At 38.7% G+C, this 12,087-nt stretch overlaps 1 protein-coding gene across 1 annotated transcript; it reads right to left on the bottom strand.

Annotated features, from left to right (window-relative positions):
• Nucleotides 1-18: 18 nt before the first annotated feature.
• LOC134864062 (PRELI domain-containing protein 1, mitochondrial-like) lies at nucleotides 19-11,408 on the bottom strand. The gene is made up of 6 exons (XM_063882806.1): nucleotides 11,213-11,408; nucleotides 9,737-9,935; nucleotides 8,452-8,677; nucleotides 6,903-7,016; nucleotides 6,298-6,376; nucleotides 19-1,372 (listed from the first exon to the last, which is right to left on the bottom strand). The coding sequence occupies exons 2-6, from the start codon at nucleotides 9,826-9,828 to the stop codon at nucleotides 1,251-1,253; spliced, it is 633 nt and encodes a 210-aa protein (XP_063738876.1). The 5' UTR covers nucleotides 9,829-9,935; nucleotides 11,213-11,408; the 3' UTR covers nucleotides 19-1,250.
• Between the last annotated feature and the right edge of the window lie 679 nt (nucleotides 11,409-12,087).

Raw genomic sequence — 12,087 nt, 5'->3', positions numbered from 1 at the left:
AAAATCAACAGAGGCCAATTTAAATCAATAACTTATCACGTTTTAATAAAGCATAATGAAACAACACAAGACAACAAACTCTAAAGTTGGTTTAAAATGTTTCTGATGAGTAACAAAAAATATTTATTTTTAATTAAAAATCTAAAGCATTCTTTTTACATTTCTTAGTACCTACTTATAATATCCCTCTCTTTCTCTCTCTCTCTATATATATATGCATATTAGAAATGCATAATAGTAAATAAGCATTCAAATACATCACATGATTGTATATCTAATATATTATTTAAAACTATATAATATTTCAAGTCTTGAAGCAGCAAAATCCAGAAATGTCCATCTAAAAAAGGGAATGCAATCAAATCTTTACAATGTCATATCATCTTCATCACTACTTAAGCTTTATAAACACAAGAAATTATACAAAATAAGTCCCTTGTGCACCTTAGTGTCAAACAGAGGCAGGCTAATCACATTGCAAAGTGAATCTGAACACAGAGACGGGGGAACTTTTTATATATAAGTCACTTCGGTTTCTTGTGATTATCAGAGCTTCGTTACAGGCCCATCTGGCATTTCCTAACCAGGAGCATTTATACCAAGTGTTTTATTTAATGTGCAGTATCACAGAGGACTTTGTGTGCGGACACTCTTACAACACATTGTGTGATGTGTTTGAAAGTGATAAGAAGAGTCTCAACCCCAGAAAATGTTAAACAAGCAATAAATCATTAAGAAAATCGACCATAATATGATATTGCTTCACCCTTTGAGTGTTCCATAATTCCTTAACCTTGTCCTGCTTAAGCTTAACTAAAGTTACACAGTCACAGTATCAGAGGATGAACCTATAATAATAATGTATTAGTCTAAAGTGTTCAACTGTTTATGAAGAGTTTCATCATTGAGACGAACATAAGCTTAATAAATTAAAATAGATAAATTACATACATGGCAAGACAGGAAAATGTGCATTTATAACGGTGACGTAGTTACAGCGTTAACGGGTGCTGCTGATCACAATCCGAACTATTTTCCACAGAGGCGATATGTCTCAGACGAAGGCTCGGGACCTGAGAGGCAACGTAGACATAAAGCTAACGGTAGCTGCTTCATACATCATCAAAACACAAAATAACCGCCGATCAGCGAGATCCCAGAAACCCTCAGTCCAGTGAGGAAGATGGAGGAGATGAAAAGGCGTAGTGATGAGTTCATGTCACCTGCACAGCGCTCCACACTGGATCCTGTCAAACGTACTGTGGGGGTTTCTGGGGGACAGAAGCAGCTGAAGCCAGGCTCTTGGCCGCCTCCTTGGCCTTCTCTGACGCGTCCTTCACCGAGTCCCTGAGCAGCCGCTGGGGCGTCTCTCCTGTGGGACCAGAGACGCAAAGACAAAGGAAATTTAGCTCTCTTCATAGATGGAATACTCTTTACTGAATACTTGCTGTTGTAATGCCTTTTTGAGACATGGGAGGACTTTAACTACATGACTTTGAGTCTATTTCTTTAGTAACATTCATTTTATCCTCAAATAATATTTCAATATTATCCTATTTACAACATAGTTCTATTCCATTTTGTCAAACTGCATTTGAAGAATCTGATTTTGCCACAAACCAGTGAAGGCCCCTGCCTGACGATGTGAGGAGCACATCAGACTCACCTGTCTGTTAAATGCTCTGGACCTTGAATCCTATCTGATGGTCACTATGACTTTAAACTGCCAAGCATACATTTGTGATGTGCTGTTGTGTGCAGCTTTGTTTGTGTGTTTGGTGACTTCTTTCTAGCTTATCACATCAGTGTGTTTGTACTGTTTGTTATTGTGCGTTTTTGTTTGGACATGCCCAGCGACTACAGATGCCAATAAGCTTAAGGCTGTAATCTGGAACGCAACAAGTAGTGACATTTATAATTCAAACTTCACATGGTTCCCTTTAAATCTAATGAACACATTTTGTGTAGTTTCCTATTGAAGGCTGATTTAAAAATGAAAATATGAGAAGGGAAACAACTGCTCCGATTAATACTGCGGTTTTACTAGTTTTTCTCTAGCCTAATTTGTCCCGATCACACTGAGGGGAAAATGTTTTTATGAAGGGATCTCACAGAAAAAGCTTCTCTCAAACAAATATAGAATCATCTCCTTCACTAAAGTGGTTTTATCTCCCAACAGCACATACATACTGTGTAACAAGATGTCTGAAAGAGGCTTCATATAATGACATGCAAGATGCAAACCTACATGCTTATGGATAACCTCTAAAAAGGGGAAAATGCTTTTGATAAAGTCTTGAAATGAGCACAGCCACATCCTGCTGCAAACTGCCTCACACTGGATTCAGTGCTGCGTTACCCAACTCTGAACCCTTAAAACCTAAAGTACCTCAGTAAGAAAAACAAACAGGATCACAATACAACCGAGCGGTTTCCCTTACAAAGATGAAAAGAGAGGCGAGCTGAGCGGCTTCCTCCAGACAGAGCAGCCGAGCCAGACTGACAACAACCGCAGCGCGCGGATACAGAGCCGACCAAATGCTTACCCTGCCACACAGATTTCAACATCATATAATCTTTTAAAGCAGAAATACATTGAAATAGGTGCAAACTGGCTTCAATTTTCAAAAGAAACACACAAATCTGAATCACTGCATGACTCTGTGTCGTTATCCAACTCATGGACACCATGCAGGTTTGAGTGGGAGGTGATATCAGGCCATACTAAAATTAAATCGTCTGAGAGGTGACGTACGAGCAGCACCACTTGTAACTGTCACACCTGTTTTAACATATTTCCTTTTCCTCCCTGAAGTCAAGTTGTGTATGTGTGTAAGTCTGATTCATAGATGTGTCACAGTCAAAGTTAAATAAAACTGATTTCAATGTTTTTATGAAAGCACTTTCCCAATATAAAAAAGCCCTCAGCGATCCCACGGTCTATATTTGCAATTACAGATTTAGATGTTTACTTTCCTCGGGTGGTATAAAACAGACATCGTGGACCAACAGGAGGGGCGGTACTGTGTGGGCCGTCAGGTGATGTTGATACAAGTGATTCATTGTGTTAAAGCATAGTAAAAAATAGTACTGGTGTTACGTGATGCTATGAATAGGTGTTAAGGTCATTGTGCTGTTTCCAAGTCATGTATGGTGTTAGCATTGGCCTCTGTAATTAAAAAATGAATCCTGTTGTTGAATTATACTTAGCTTCATAAAGTAAATGTTAAAATGGTGAATAGGCTTTGAAAGTAGGAACTGCTGGATTGTTTTGGATTGAAAAGGCAGATGGGTGTACTGTTATTTTCCCAGAAGGCAGTCAGTGTAGCTGGTATGAGTATATGAACTCGGCCATGAAGGATAAAATTACTTTCACATAAAAACTTCTCATTCTGAAGAAACCTATGTTGAATAACATGAAATAACTTGTAAGTAAAGCTAACTTGAACTTTTTAACTTATGAGATTACTAAGAGGACTTTGAGGGTCTGAAGAGAATCAGTTAGAACTCAATCTGGCATTTTTTATTGTGGCAGACATTTCTTACTTCTTACCTTGTCAATTATTTATCCGTCTCAGCCCTATTCTCATCTTTCACACCATTTTCAGTTTCCCTCTTCATCTGCTGCTCAAACCCTAAGCTGAAATATAAAGCACATTTCTTCTTTACCATATCAACTTCCTGATTACTTGAAGTTCTGGTTAAGGTTTGTGCTGTCGACACGTTCTGTGACAATACGTCTGTGGGCGATCAGCGATACAGCAGTGATCAACGTCACAGGCTGGGCAAAACCACACCTGATATTAGCAATACAAAGACCAGTACCTGTATTTTTGGGGGCGGGATTGGGAAGGGGCGATAACTGAAAACAACCAGGAAGTGTCTCAATGTAATCTCATTAAAAACATGTTCCTACATTGAGATATTCCAAGAAAAATGTCTACTATTCACTGTGGGAAGTTTGAATTATGACTAATGGTTCCTCGGAAATCTTTATTGAAATGATTCCACAGTTTTGCGTCAGCCTGAACTCGGGGCCTTGCTAGCAGTGGAGTGGAGCAGTAATGCAAACGAACAGCATTCTCTGCCTTTATTCACAGCAGGACATCAGAACAAGCGGAGCTACATGTGGATCTTTGAGATGAGGCTTTTATCCCAGTCCCAGTTTATCTGATACATTTTAAAAAAAAATCTTAAAATCCTGCGAGAAGCTTCCAACAGTGACTCTGATCCTGAGCTATTTGATTCAAAGTGCTGGGACAATACAAACAATGATAACAAATACCTTCTACGATCATTAAAAATATAAGTATCTCTCAATTCCTCAAACCTGAACTAAAATGAAACCAAAACAGGCGGGACGTTTGCTTCCATGAAATCGAGCACTCAAAGCAAAGAGAGATTGTCGTGGCATTTTAAAGGTTCCTCCTTCATTTAGAAAAAGAGCAGAATTAATTCATCTCTATAAAACCATTCTTAGAATTCTGAACAATAATAATCTCATTAATTATAAAAACAACACCAGGTGTTTTTTCTCAAATGAATGCACTGTGCTATCACATCTTAATGTCCAATCAGAACGCTGGAGGTCCTCTCTGTGCTTCCGCATATGATTGACTATACTGCCATACGATGGTTAAAGGCAGTAATTGACACCGTTTCTAAAGTAAAAGGGTTTGTCTTTACTGTATCGCATCAGATTTGTACATATCTAAAGCGTACAAATCCCAAATGATGAATTCAAAGATGCAAACCGTTATGTAGCATACAACTGGTAGCTACATGTTTTGATATTTTAACCTATGTAGGGCGAAAGATACTTATTCAAAAGCTTCTTTTTTTATAATTTAGCTACTTTGCAACTTAAAAGTCAAAGTTTTAGAGCATAAACTGTATATACATGTAAAATAACAATCAGCACAATCATATCACAGGGTTCACTTTTCATATCTAACAAATTATAAGGGTCATTATGATTTACTAAACTATAGACCATCTACCTCTACACAACGCTAGATCAACTGCTGAGTCATCTTTTCTGCTAGTTTCTGACTATTTAAGACAAAGAGTCTCTGCGTGCACTGCACACACATGAGGGGGGACGAGGCACTACTTCCGCTACGCACTCTACTCTGTGAGGCATGCTGGGCATCATGGGACACCCAGGGCAGGCCCCGGGTGGCAGATGGATGCTTCACTGCGAACAGACTTACCACACCGCTCAGCCTGATCCCAATCCCTGCAGTGCCATCCACACAGGGGCAGAGGGGCAGAGGGGCAACAATGGAGAACGTCCTTTCAGACAACAGCACGCTGAGTCAGCACAGCGCACACCTCGCTCGTTAGGGCACGCGGCTAAACAACGCATCACCTGATGGCTTCACGGGATTTAAATCCACCTCTCTGAGTCTTCAAACCGATGGTGATAATGTTGCATCAGGTGGATTGTGTTGTTTTCTTCCGAAGATTCAATTGAATGTTTTCTTATTGGCGGGGCCTTTGTTGGGCTATGAAGTGTGTTGGTTGCTAGAGTGTCTGAATCCTTTGCAGCCAAAAAAACTTGAAATTATTTTTGTTTGTTGTTTACGTAACTCAAGGGTTTGGCAAAATGTTGCAGATGAAGCAGAACAGATGTTGCAGATGTTTTTTCATCATCTGTGAATGTTTGTTAACAATTAAATGACCAATTGATTGAGTCACGGTAATAATCATGACTTTGGTCACTTTAATCATGTCAGTGATGTCTTTCTCGTATCCCTCTTGCAGGGAGAGGCTTTTTTGTGCCTTTCAGTTTGCCTGCTCCATGTGAATTTTGTTTATGCAGCACAGAGAGCCTGATTTGTTTTGGTCTGAGTCTAAATTCAGACGTGTTTGTCACTGTAGTTGCCATGGTTTCATATCCCTTTGCAGTCACATGGTGTTTCTGAGCAAAAGGGACCTTAAGGCTGCTCAAATTAACCTGTTTTTTTTTAAGAAAACCATGTAGGGGTAGATTTCTAGGCAAAGCTGACATCTTTCCAGTTCCAGAAATATTTACTTCAAACTCCAGAGGCGAATGATTTGGATTTCAATGTCAGAGGCGAGCCAATTCAATTATTGCTGGATTCATGGAAACACACCTTGAGGATGTTTAGCCATGTACCCAAGTAAAGGAAACATATAAATGACACCATAAATAAAGTGTGTACAATGGGCCTGCAGTCTGATGTTTTGAGGGAAAGTTTCTCCTCTCCAGAAATAGCAACAGTTAAAAATGAACTGTTTTGTCCCCCCTCCCTGTTTCTGACGTTTACGTACCCTGTATGTTGGAGAGAGCGTACTCCAGCCCTTTCATGGCCTTCACCTGGTTGCTCTTGAATCTGGCCAATCCAAACTCCTGGGAAAAGACAGAACGGGAAATGGCTTTGCATGAGGGAGCCGTCTAAAAAAACAACACTTAGCTAACAGCCCTCTCTCTCTCTCTCTCTCTCTCCGTCTCTGGGGATTTTAAAGCAAGCCTGGCATCTTCGACATCTAACAACAACAATTTTCACTTGACATATTTTTGGCACCATTTTCACTTCCCTCAAATCTCCCACTTTTTTTGGCATTTGCATGAAGGCTCCCACGCCTCTACTACTCATACTACTACACATACCAACAAATCAAACTGAAGCCTTTTTAACTCATACTTAAACGTATGGATAATAGTAGGTCAGTGTGAATACATCTAGAGGCTTTGCTACTAGCTTACTGCTATTACAAAGCTTCTCTAGCTAATGCATTTCTAACTTGGGTTTAGAAAATAACAGCTGTGTGCTTAAAATAGGAACTGATGAAATGTACCATTCACTGAGGATAGTTTACCATGTAGATAGAAGCATGGGTTATTATTGCCCACTGCACAAAGTGGGTACAGGTACCTGGATAGGTCTGGAGAAGCCATAAACGTTGGATGTTATCCACGCCTCCCTTTTCATCTGGGTGGAGGATGGTTGCTCCACGGAGTCTTGGAAAATACAACGCTCCTCAACTGACTGAGAGGGGGGAAAAGAAAATGACAGCAAATGATTTGAAGGACAAGGATGTGGAACCGTTTTAGTATTTATCGCGCAGCTCAGAAACAAAAGTTAAATCACTTAATAAATGTTTTTCTTTAACAGACAGCGGCTTAAAATGTGATTTATTATAAAAAAAAGAAATAATGAAAATGAATAAATCCACTTTTCCTGCACGGTTTTCTCTACTAAGGACAACTCTAACTGTACTTGAAAGCTCCTCTGTTAGGCTTAGCTTTAATTCAGTCTAGAGTACATTTAGCTAATAATACATCAAAGTAATGAGTACAGGAAATAACAAATGGGTAAGGGCATCCATAAAGATTTGGATGCTTTGATCAGAAAATGTCTTTGATCACATCCAGTCAGTTATCTAAAACACGAGTGGCATTAATCCCTCCTGCTTTAGCGTACAGTGTACAGCAGGGAGAGTGTGGATATAGCACACTTCGAAGGCTGCATAATGTACAAGCCATGTCAAGGCCCTTCTTCCCTGGCAGATTATTACTTCTGAACTGTGTTCAAACGCTCGCCTCCTTTGAAGATCAGCCTGGTTGAATTAATATTTCCTCCTCCCTTTTAGGGTTAGCAGCTACACCTGACTGACATTCAGTCTTCTCTTATTCTGCCAACAGAGTTTACAGTATTAAGCAAGGAGAAACCGCAACACTCAGCTCTTATATATATATATATATATATATATAGAGATCTCAATTCTGGTAGGTATCAGTTTTTACAAGAGGTTAACAAACTGTTGAATGTTTAGTGTGAGAAGAATGATGTAATACTGAGCCTGTAATGGTCCTACAACACTGAAGCAATGTGATAACATAACCCTAAACATAATTATTGTGGCCACTAGGGGGCGGATGAGATCCCAACACTGATATATCATCAGCTTTTAAATTGAAATAACTTACTTGTTATTAGCAAAACGTTGCTTAGTCTCAAACAACTGGGTATTTCTTATTTTTTAAACCCAAAAGGCTCTTACTGATTTTCATCCCCACTTACATTCCTTCATATTTTATTGACCTTATCGAACACATTCACATGATAAGATTACGTTACAGGTGCCGACTATTTTTGCTGAGCTTGGCAAATTTCAGTTATCACCGGCAACCTTTAATAACATGCAGAACAAACCTAAGCTTACCTCACTTCTATCTTTAGGGAAAATTGTATTTTTTAACGTTGGTCAACTCAAATAAAGGAATGAAGGAATGCCTGAGGGTAATATATGATAGCCTCTTTAGCTGCTAAATGCTTCACTTTGTTCACCAGCTTGTATCTAACTGTGTCCGTCTGCCATTCGGTGCTGAGCATGTAGTGTGCAGTTGGTTTATGAGAGATTTATAGCTGCAAAAAGCTGAGGCACATAGATCAGGCTGTGAATCAGAATCAGGCCTCTCACCATGAGCGTTGTGTGGTTGAGGTTCCAGGTGTATGTGGTCAGCTTCCTGTTTATCGGATCCACAATGGAGTCCTCGATGATGTACACACAGCGAGACATGCCGGAGGGGAAGACCCGCTCCGCCCAGCGAGGAAGCCGATTGGTCTTCATTAGGAGGCGTCTGGAGAGCAGCCGGTGGTCTGCGGTCACCTCCCGGTACACAACGTCCTCTGTGAGAACATGGGTGCTGATGCACACAAACACACACAGTCATGTTTCATTAGGTCTGTTTAAGAACAATTGTCATGTGAATTTATAAACTGAACATTCCTCTTTTTCATACGGGCCATTGAGAGATCCCTTTCCTTCATCTACAGTAAGTGATGGGTGACAAAATCAGCCAAGTTTATTTTGAGTTTAAGGCCACTATGAATATCACACAGTGTTTGATTGCTCATAGCAATCAAACACTGTGTGAATGTACAATGTGAACCTATCTAACCGTTAACTGTCAGGTCTCACATCTGCTTGAAATGATTTTCAGTTCCATTTCCAAACATCGGTCTACTTTTTCAAGCTGTCAATCAAAATGTTTACGTGTGTGTGTTTTTTTCTGTTCCGGAAAAGCTGTCTTTGCACAAAATGTCACTGGGATGTTTAGATATAGTCGAACAAATATGTTTTAAAAGATTTTGTAAGATCACGTAAAACAGACTGACCACACACAAATAAAACTATAAAATGCTAATCTCAGTTTTACTTCTCTGATGTGTGTTCTCAGTTCTGCATCTTAATCATCACGGAGGGCTGTTTTGAGTTGTAAGTTAGCAAAGGAATGCACATACTGTAAGGTTCACCTAAATTGAATAATGACACTGAACCATACATCAACTGCATCCTAACAACTCCATTTATATTAACATTAACAACAATCCTGAAAGTCTACAAACTCTCCAGTAAATTCATTTCATCTCAAAGTGGAGTTAATAAATCACCTGAAAGGCAGAGTGAAAATGCTCATTATAATCCACCAATACCAATCTGAAATGTATATGAATTATGATGTTGTTGGCAGATTACTCTCGCTGGGGAAATTTTACATCAGAGACGCTAAAAACAACAATTCACAACATAGTATTTTTTTCTGCTCGGTCATATCTAAACAACATTTATTTAGTATTATGTAGATTAGTGGTTTAATTCTAGGCACTGTACTACTAAAACTATAAAAAGTGGTGTTGACTTTTGACACCCATCACATTCTTTACAATGTTGGTTTCTGATGAAAAACTGATCATAACAGTACCTGAATGGGTTAGGGTACCTCTGCCAGAAAGCAGAGACAACATGGTCCCACGCGCTCCTGATGTCTGCGCTATTACAAAAATACTTCACCATCTTTTTTCCCGCTGTTGTACAGGATTCAGATCCCTGAGGTCCCTGGTTGTGACTACACGATAAAATAATAACTCAGGTGCTGAATCCATCCAAAACCCGACACACTCCTGCAAAGGGGAAGAGAAACAGCTTTACCAAATGATCAACCTCCAGCAAGCCGGAAATAAACAAAGGTAACTAAAGAATGTATGTTGTTGCAAGGTCAAAACACACACGTTTGACCATCAAGGGATATTGTCTTCTCATGATATGCAATATTGTTTAATAATAGACAATTAGAAGTATCCAAACGTAATAGAAATGTAGCTATCTTAACAGTATCCCTTGGTATATTTGGCCACGAAATTCAATGTTACATAATAAGGAGCAGGATTGCTTCATGGAAATGTTGGAATATTATTATGATTTTTGGTTCAATGTGATTATCAACCTTCAATTGTTATACGTGTAATTTCCTGGATAAGAAATGGACTGGCAATTATCCTTATATTTCATGTCATTACAGCCCTAATGACAATATAAATCTATTGACATGGTGAATGAGGATTGTATTACATATGTATGAAAAATGCCTCTATATATATTCGGCTATAACATTACTAATACAATTATTATTTCAGCAATACACCCATGCAGTCAGATTTACTGATGTACCAACCGTAGACAGTATATCACCAATTTGAGTATACAGCTGACAGGGTCGATTGGCTTGTATTAAAAATGCTGTGTTTGTTGTCCATTGTTGACTATATACATGTAGTGTTATACCTAGGTGAAGTAGATAATGTTGTTTTGTATTTTTCAATTTTAGAGGACAATGTTTTAGCTTCTTAAATAAGGGGTTATAATGATACAGGGTTCAATAACACAAATTGACACCTACTTAAATACCAAATTACAGTTAAGTGGCAGCATCCTTTGCTACATTTCTTTACAAATCATGTGAGAGACTTTCATGAAATTATTAATCTTTTAACTACTACACAACAACTTAAACATCCGAGTGTCTGAGTGTTACTGCAAGTTGCGAAATCTGCACACATGTCACCTTGACTTATGGCTTTACATTGAGCTATACCGTAAGCTGAGGTTGTTCTTCGCTAGGTGGCTAATGGTAAAGCTAACAACATGAGAGCTCCTAAGACATCTTACTGATAGGTAGCTCCTTAAAACTGACTTAATTTTCTACAGCTTGGCATCCTACGGTGTGTGAATAACTGACGGTCGTTAGGTATAGTCTTTATAATAGTTCATTTACAACACAATAATGACTGTGTTGAGGATTTGACAGCTAGCTTAGCATAAGGTTAATTGAGGTTAGCTAGCCTCACCGCTAAGAGTATGTCAAGTTTCTCAGGCTGTCAGGAAATAAGAGAAGACTTACCTGAATTCACTGCTAGTGAAATATGAAGCCCAAAGAGTGCCTGCTTCATGGGTGTTTTGTCCACTAAAATAACTAGCGATAGTTAATTAGATCCATTATCCCACAGAGAGTTCAGATCAGACTCATCTGAAAAAGAGCTACGTACATAAGCGCTTCTTCTTCTTCGATTAAAATAGGGCAGCAAACACTGTGGATAGTCCGCCCTCTGCTGTACCGGAGTGTGTAATCACTTGTTGACGTTTAATGGTGAATTGCAAACCCAACTTTTAAGTGTATTTTGCCATCTACCGTAGGGGAGTGTGTATAGCAGGGGTCTTAGAGAAATGTGTCTATTTAACAGTTTTTAGTATCCCCTACAAAGTCCAGTCTTTCCCTGCCTAAGTCATGTGTAATGCAGGGCCTTTTGCAAGAAAGTGTTATTATTTTGACTATTTTGATCATTTTTACTTGTTTAACCATGTATTCTTAAAAATCTTGTTGTGTGAAATGTTCCTCGGTTCATTGTTTATCCACCTGATTTGTACAAACAGCAGTGTGATTTGGGTGACTGTGTAACTATCCTGGACAAAGTTATAGGGAGGGGGTGCCAAAGATGAAAATGACAGTCAACAGAGCAATTAAAGTGAGTAAAGCCAGTTTCAACAAATTATTTTTTAGCCTTGATTGGAATTAAAAGTGTCAGACTATCTGACCATATCATATGTTACTATATTACTTGTCATTTTGTATCTATTTTTTATTATTGATTATAAAGTATTTATATAAGAAGGTTTTATGAAACAGGACTATACTGACACATCTTATCCTTTCATTATCTATTCTGTAGGAACAAGGAAAAATAACAGAGAGGGGCTACACTTAAACACTTTTGAGAA

This window comes from Eleginops maclovinus, chromosome 5 (assembly GCF_036324505.1).
Source record: "Eleginops maclovinus isolate JMC-PN-2008 ecotype Puerto Natales chromosome 5, JC_Emac_rtc_rv5, whole genome shotgun sequence".
Taxonomy (NCBI): domain Eukaryota; kingdom Metazoa; phylum Chordata; class Actinopteri; order Perciformes; family Eleginopidae; genus Eleginops; species Eleginops maclovinus.
Note: the sequence above shows the minus strand (reverse complement) of the source record. Positions and strands in the feature narration are given on the sequence as shown.

Excerpts from the sequence above, each read along its gene's own strand:
- LOC134864062 (XM_063882806.1), bottom strand. The coding sequence starts at position 9,828 with ATGGTGAAGTATTTTTGTAATAGCGCAGACATCAGGAGCGCGTGGGAC. Across the intron at positions 8,678-9,736 it reads AGGTACCCTAACCCATTCAG|CACCCATGTTCTCACAGAGG; the intron begins GTACTGTTATGA and ends TGTGTGCATCAG. Across the intron at positions 6,377-6,902 it reads GCTTCTCCAGACCTATCCAG|GAGTTTGGATTGGCCAGATT; the intron begins GTACCTGTACCC and ends GTCTTTTCCCAG.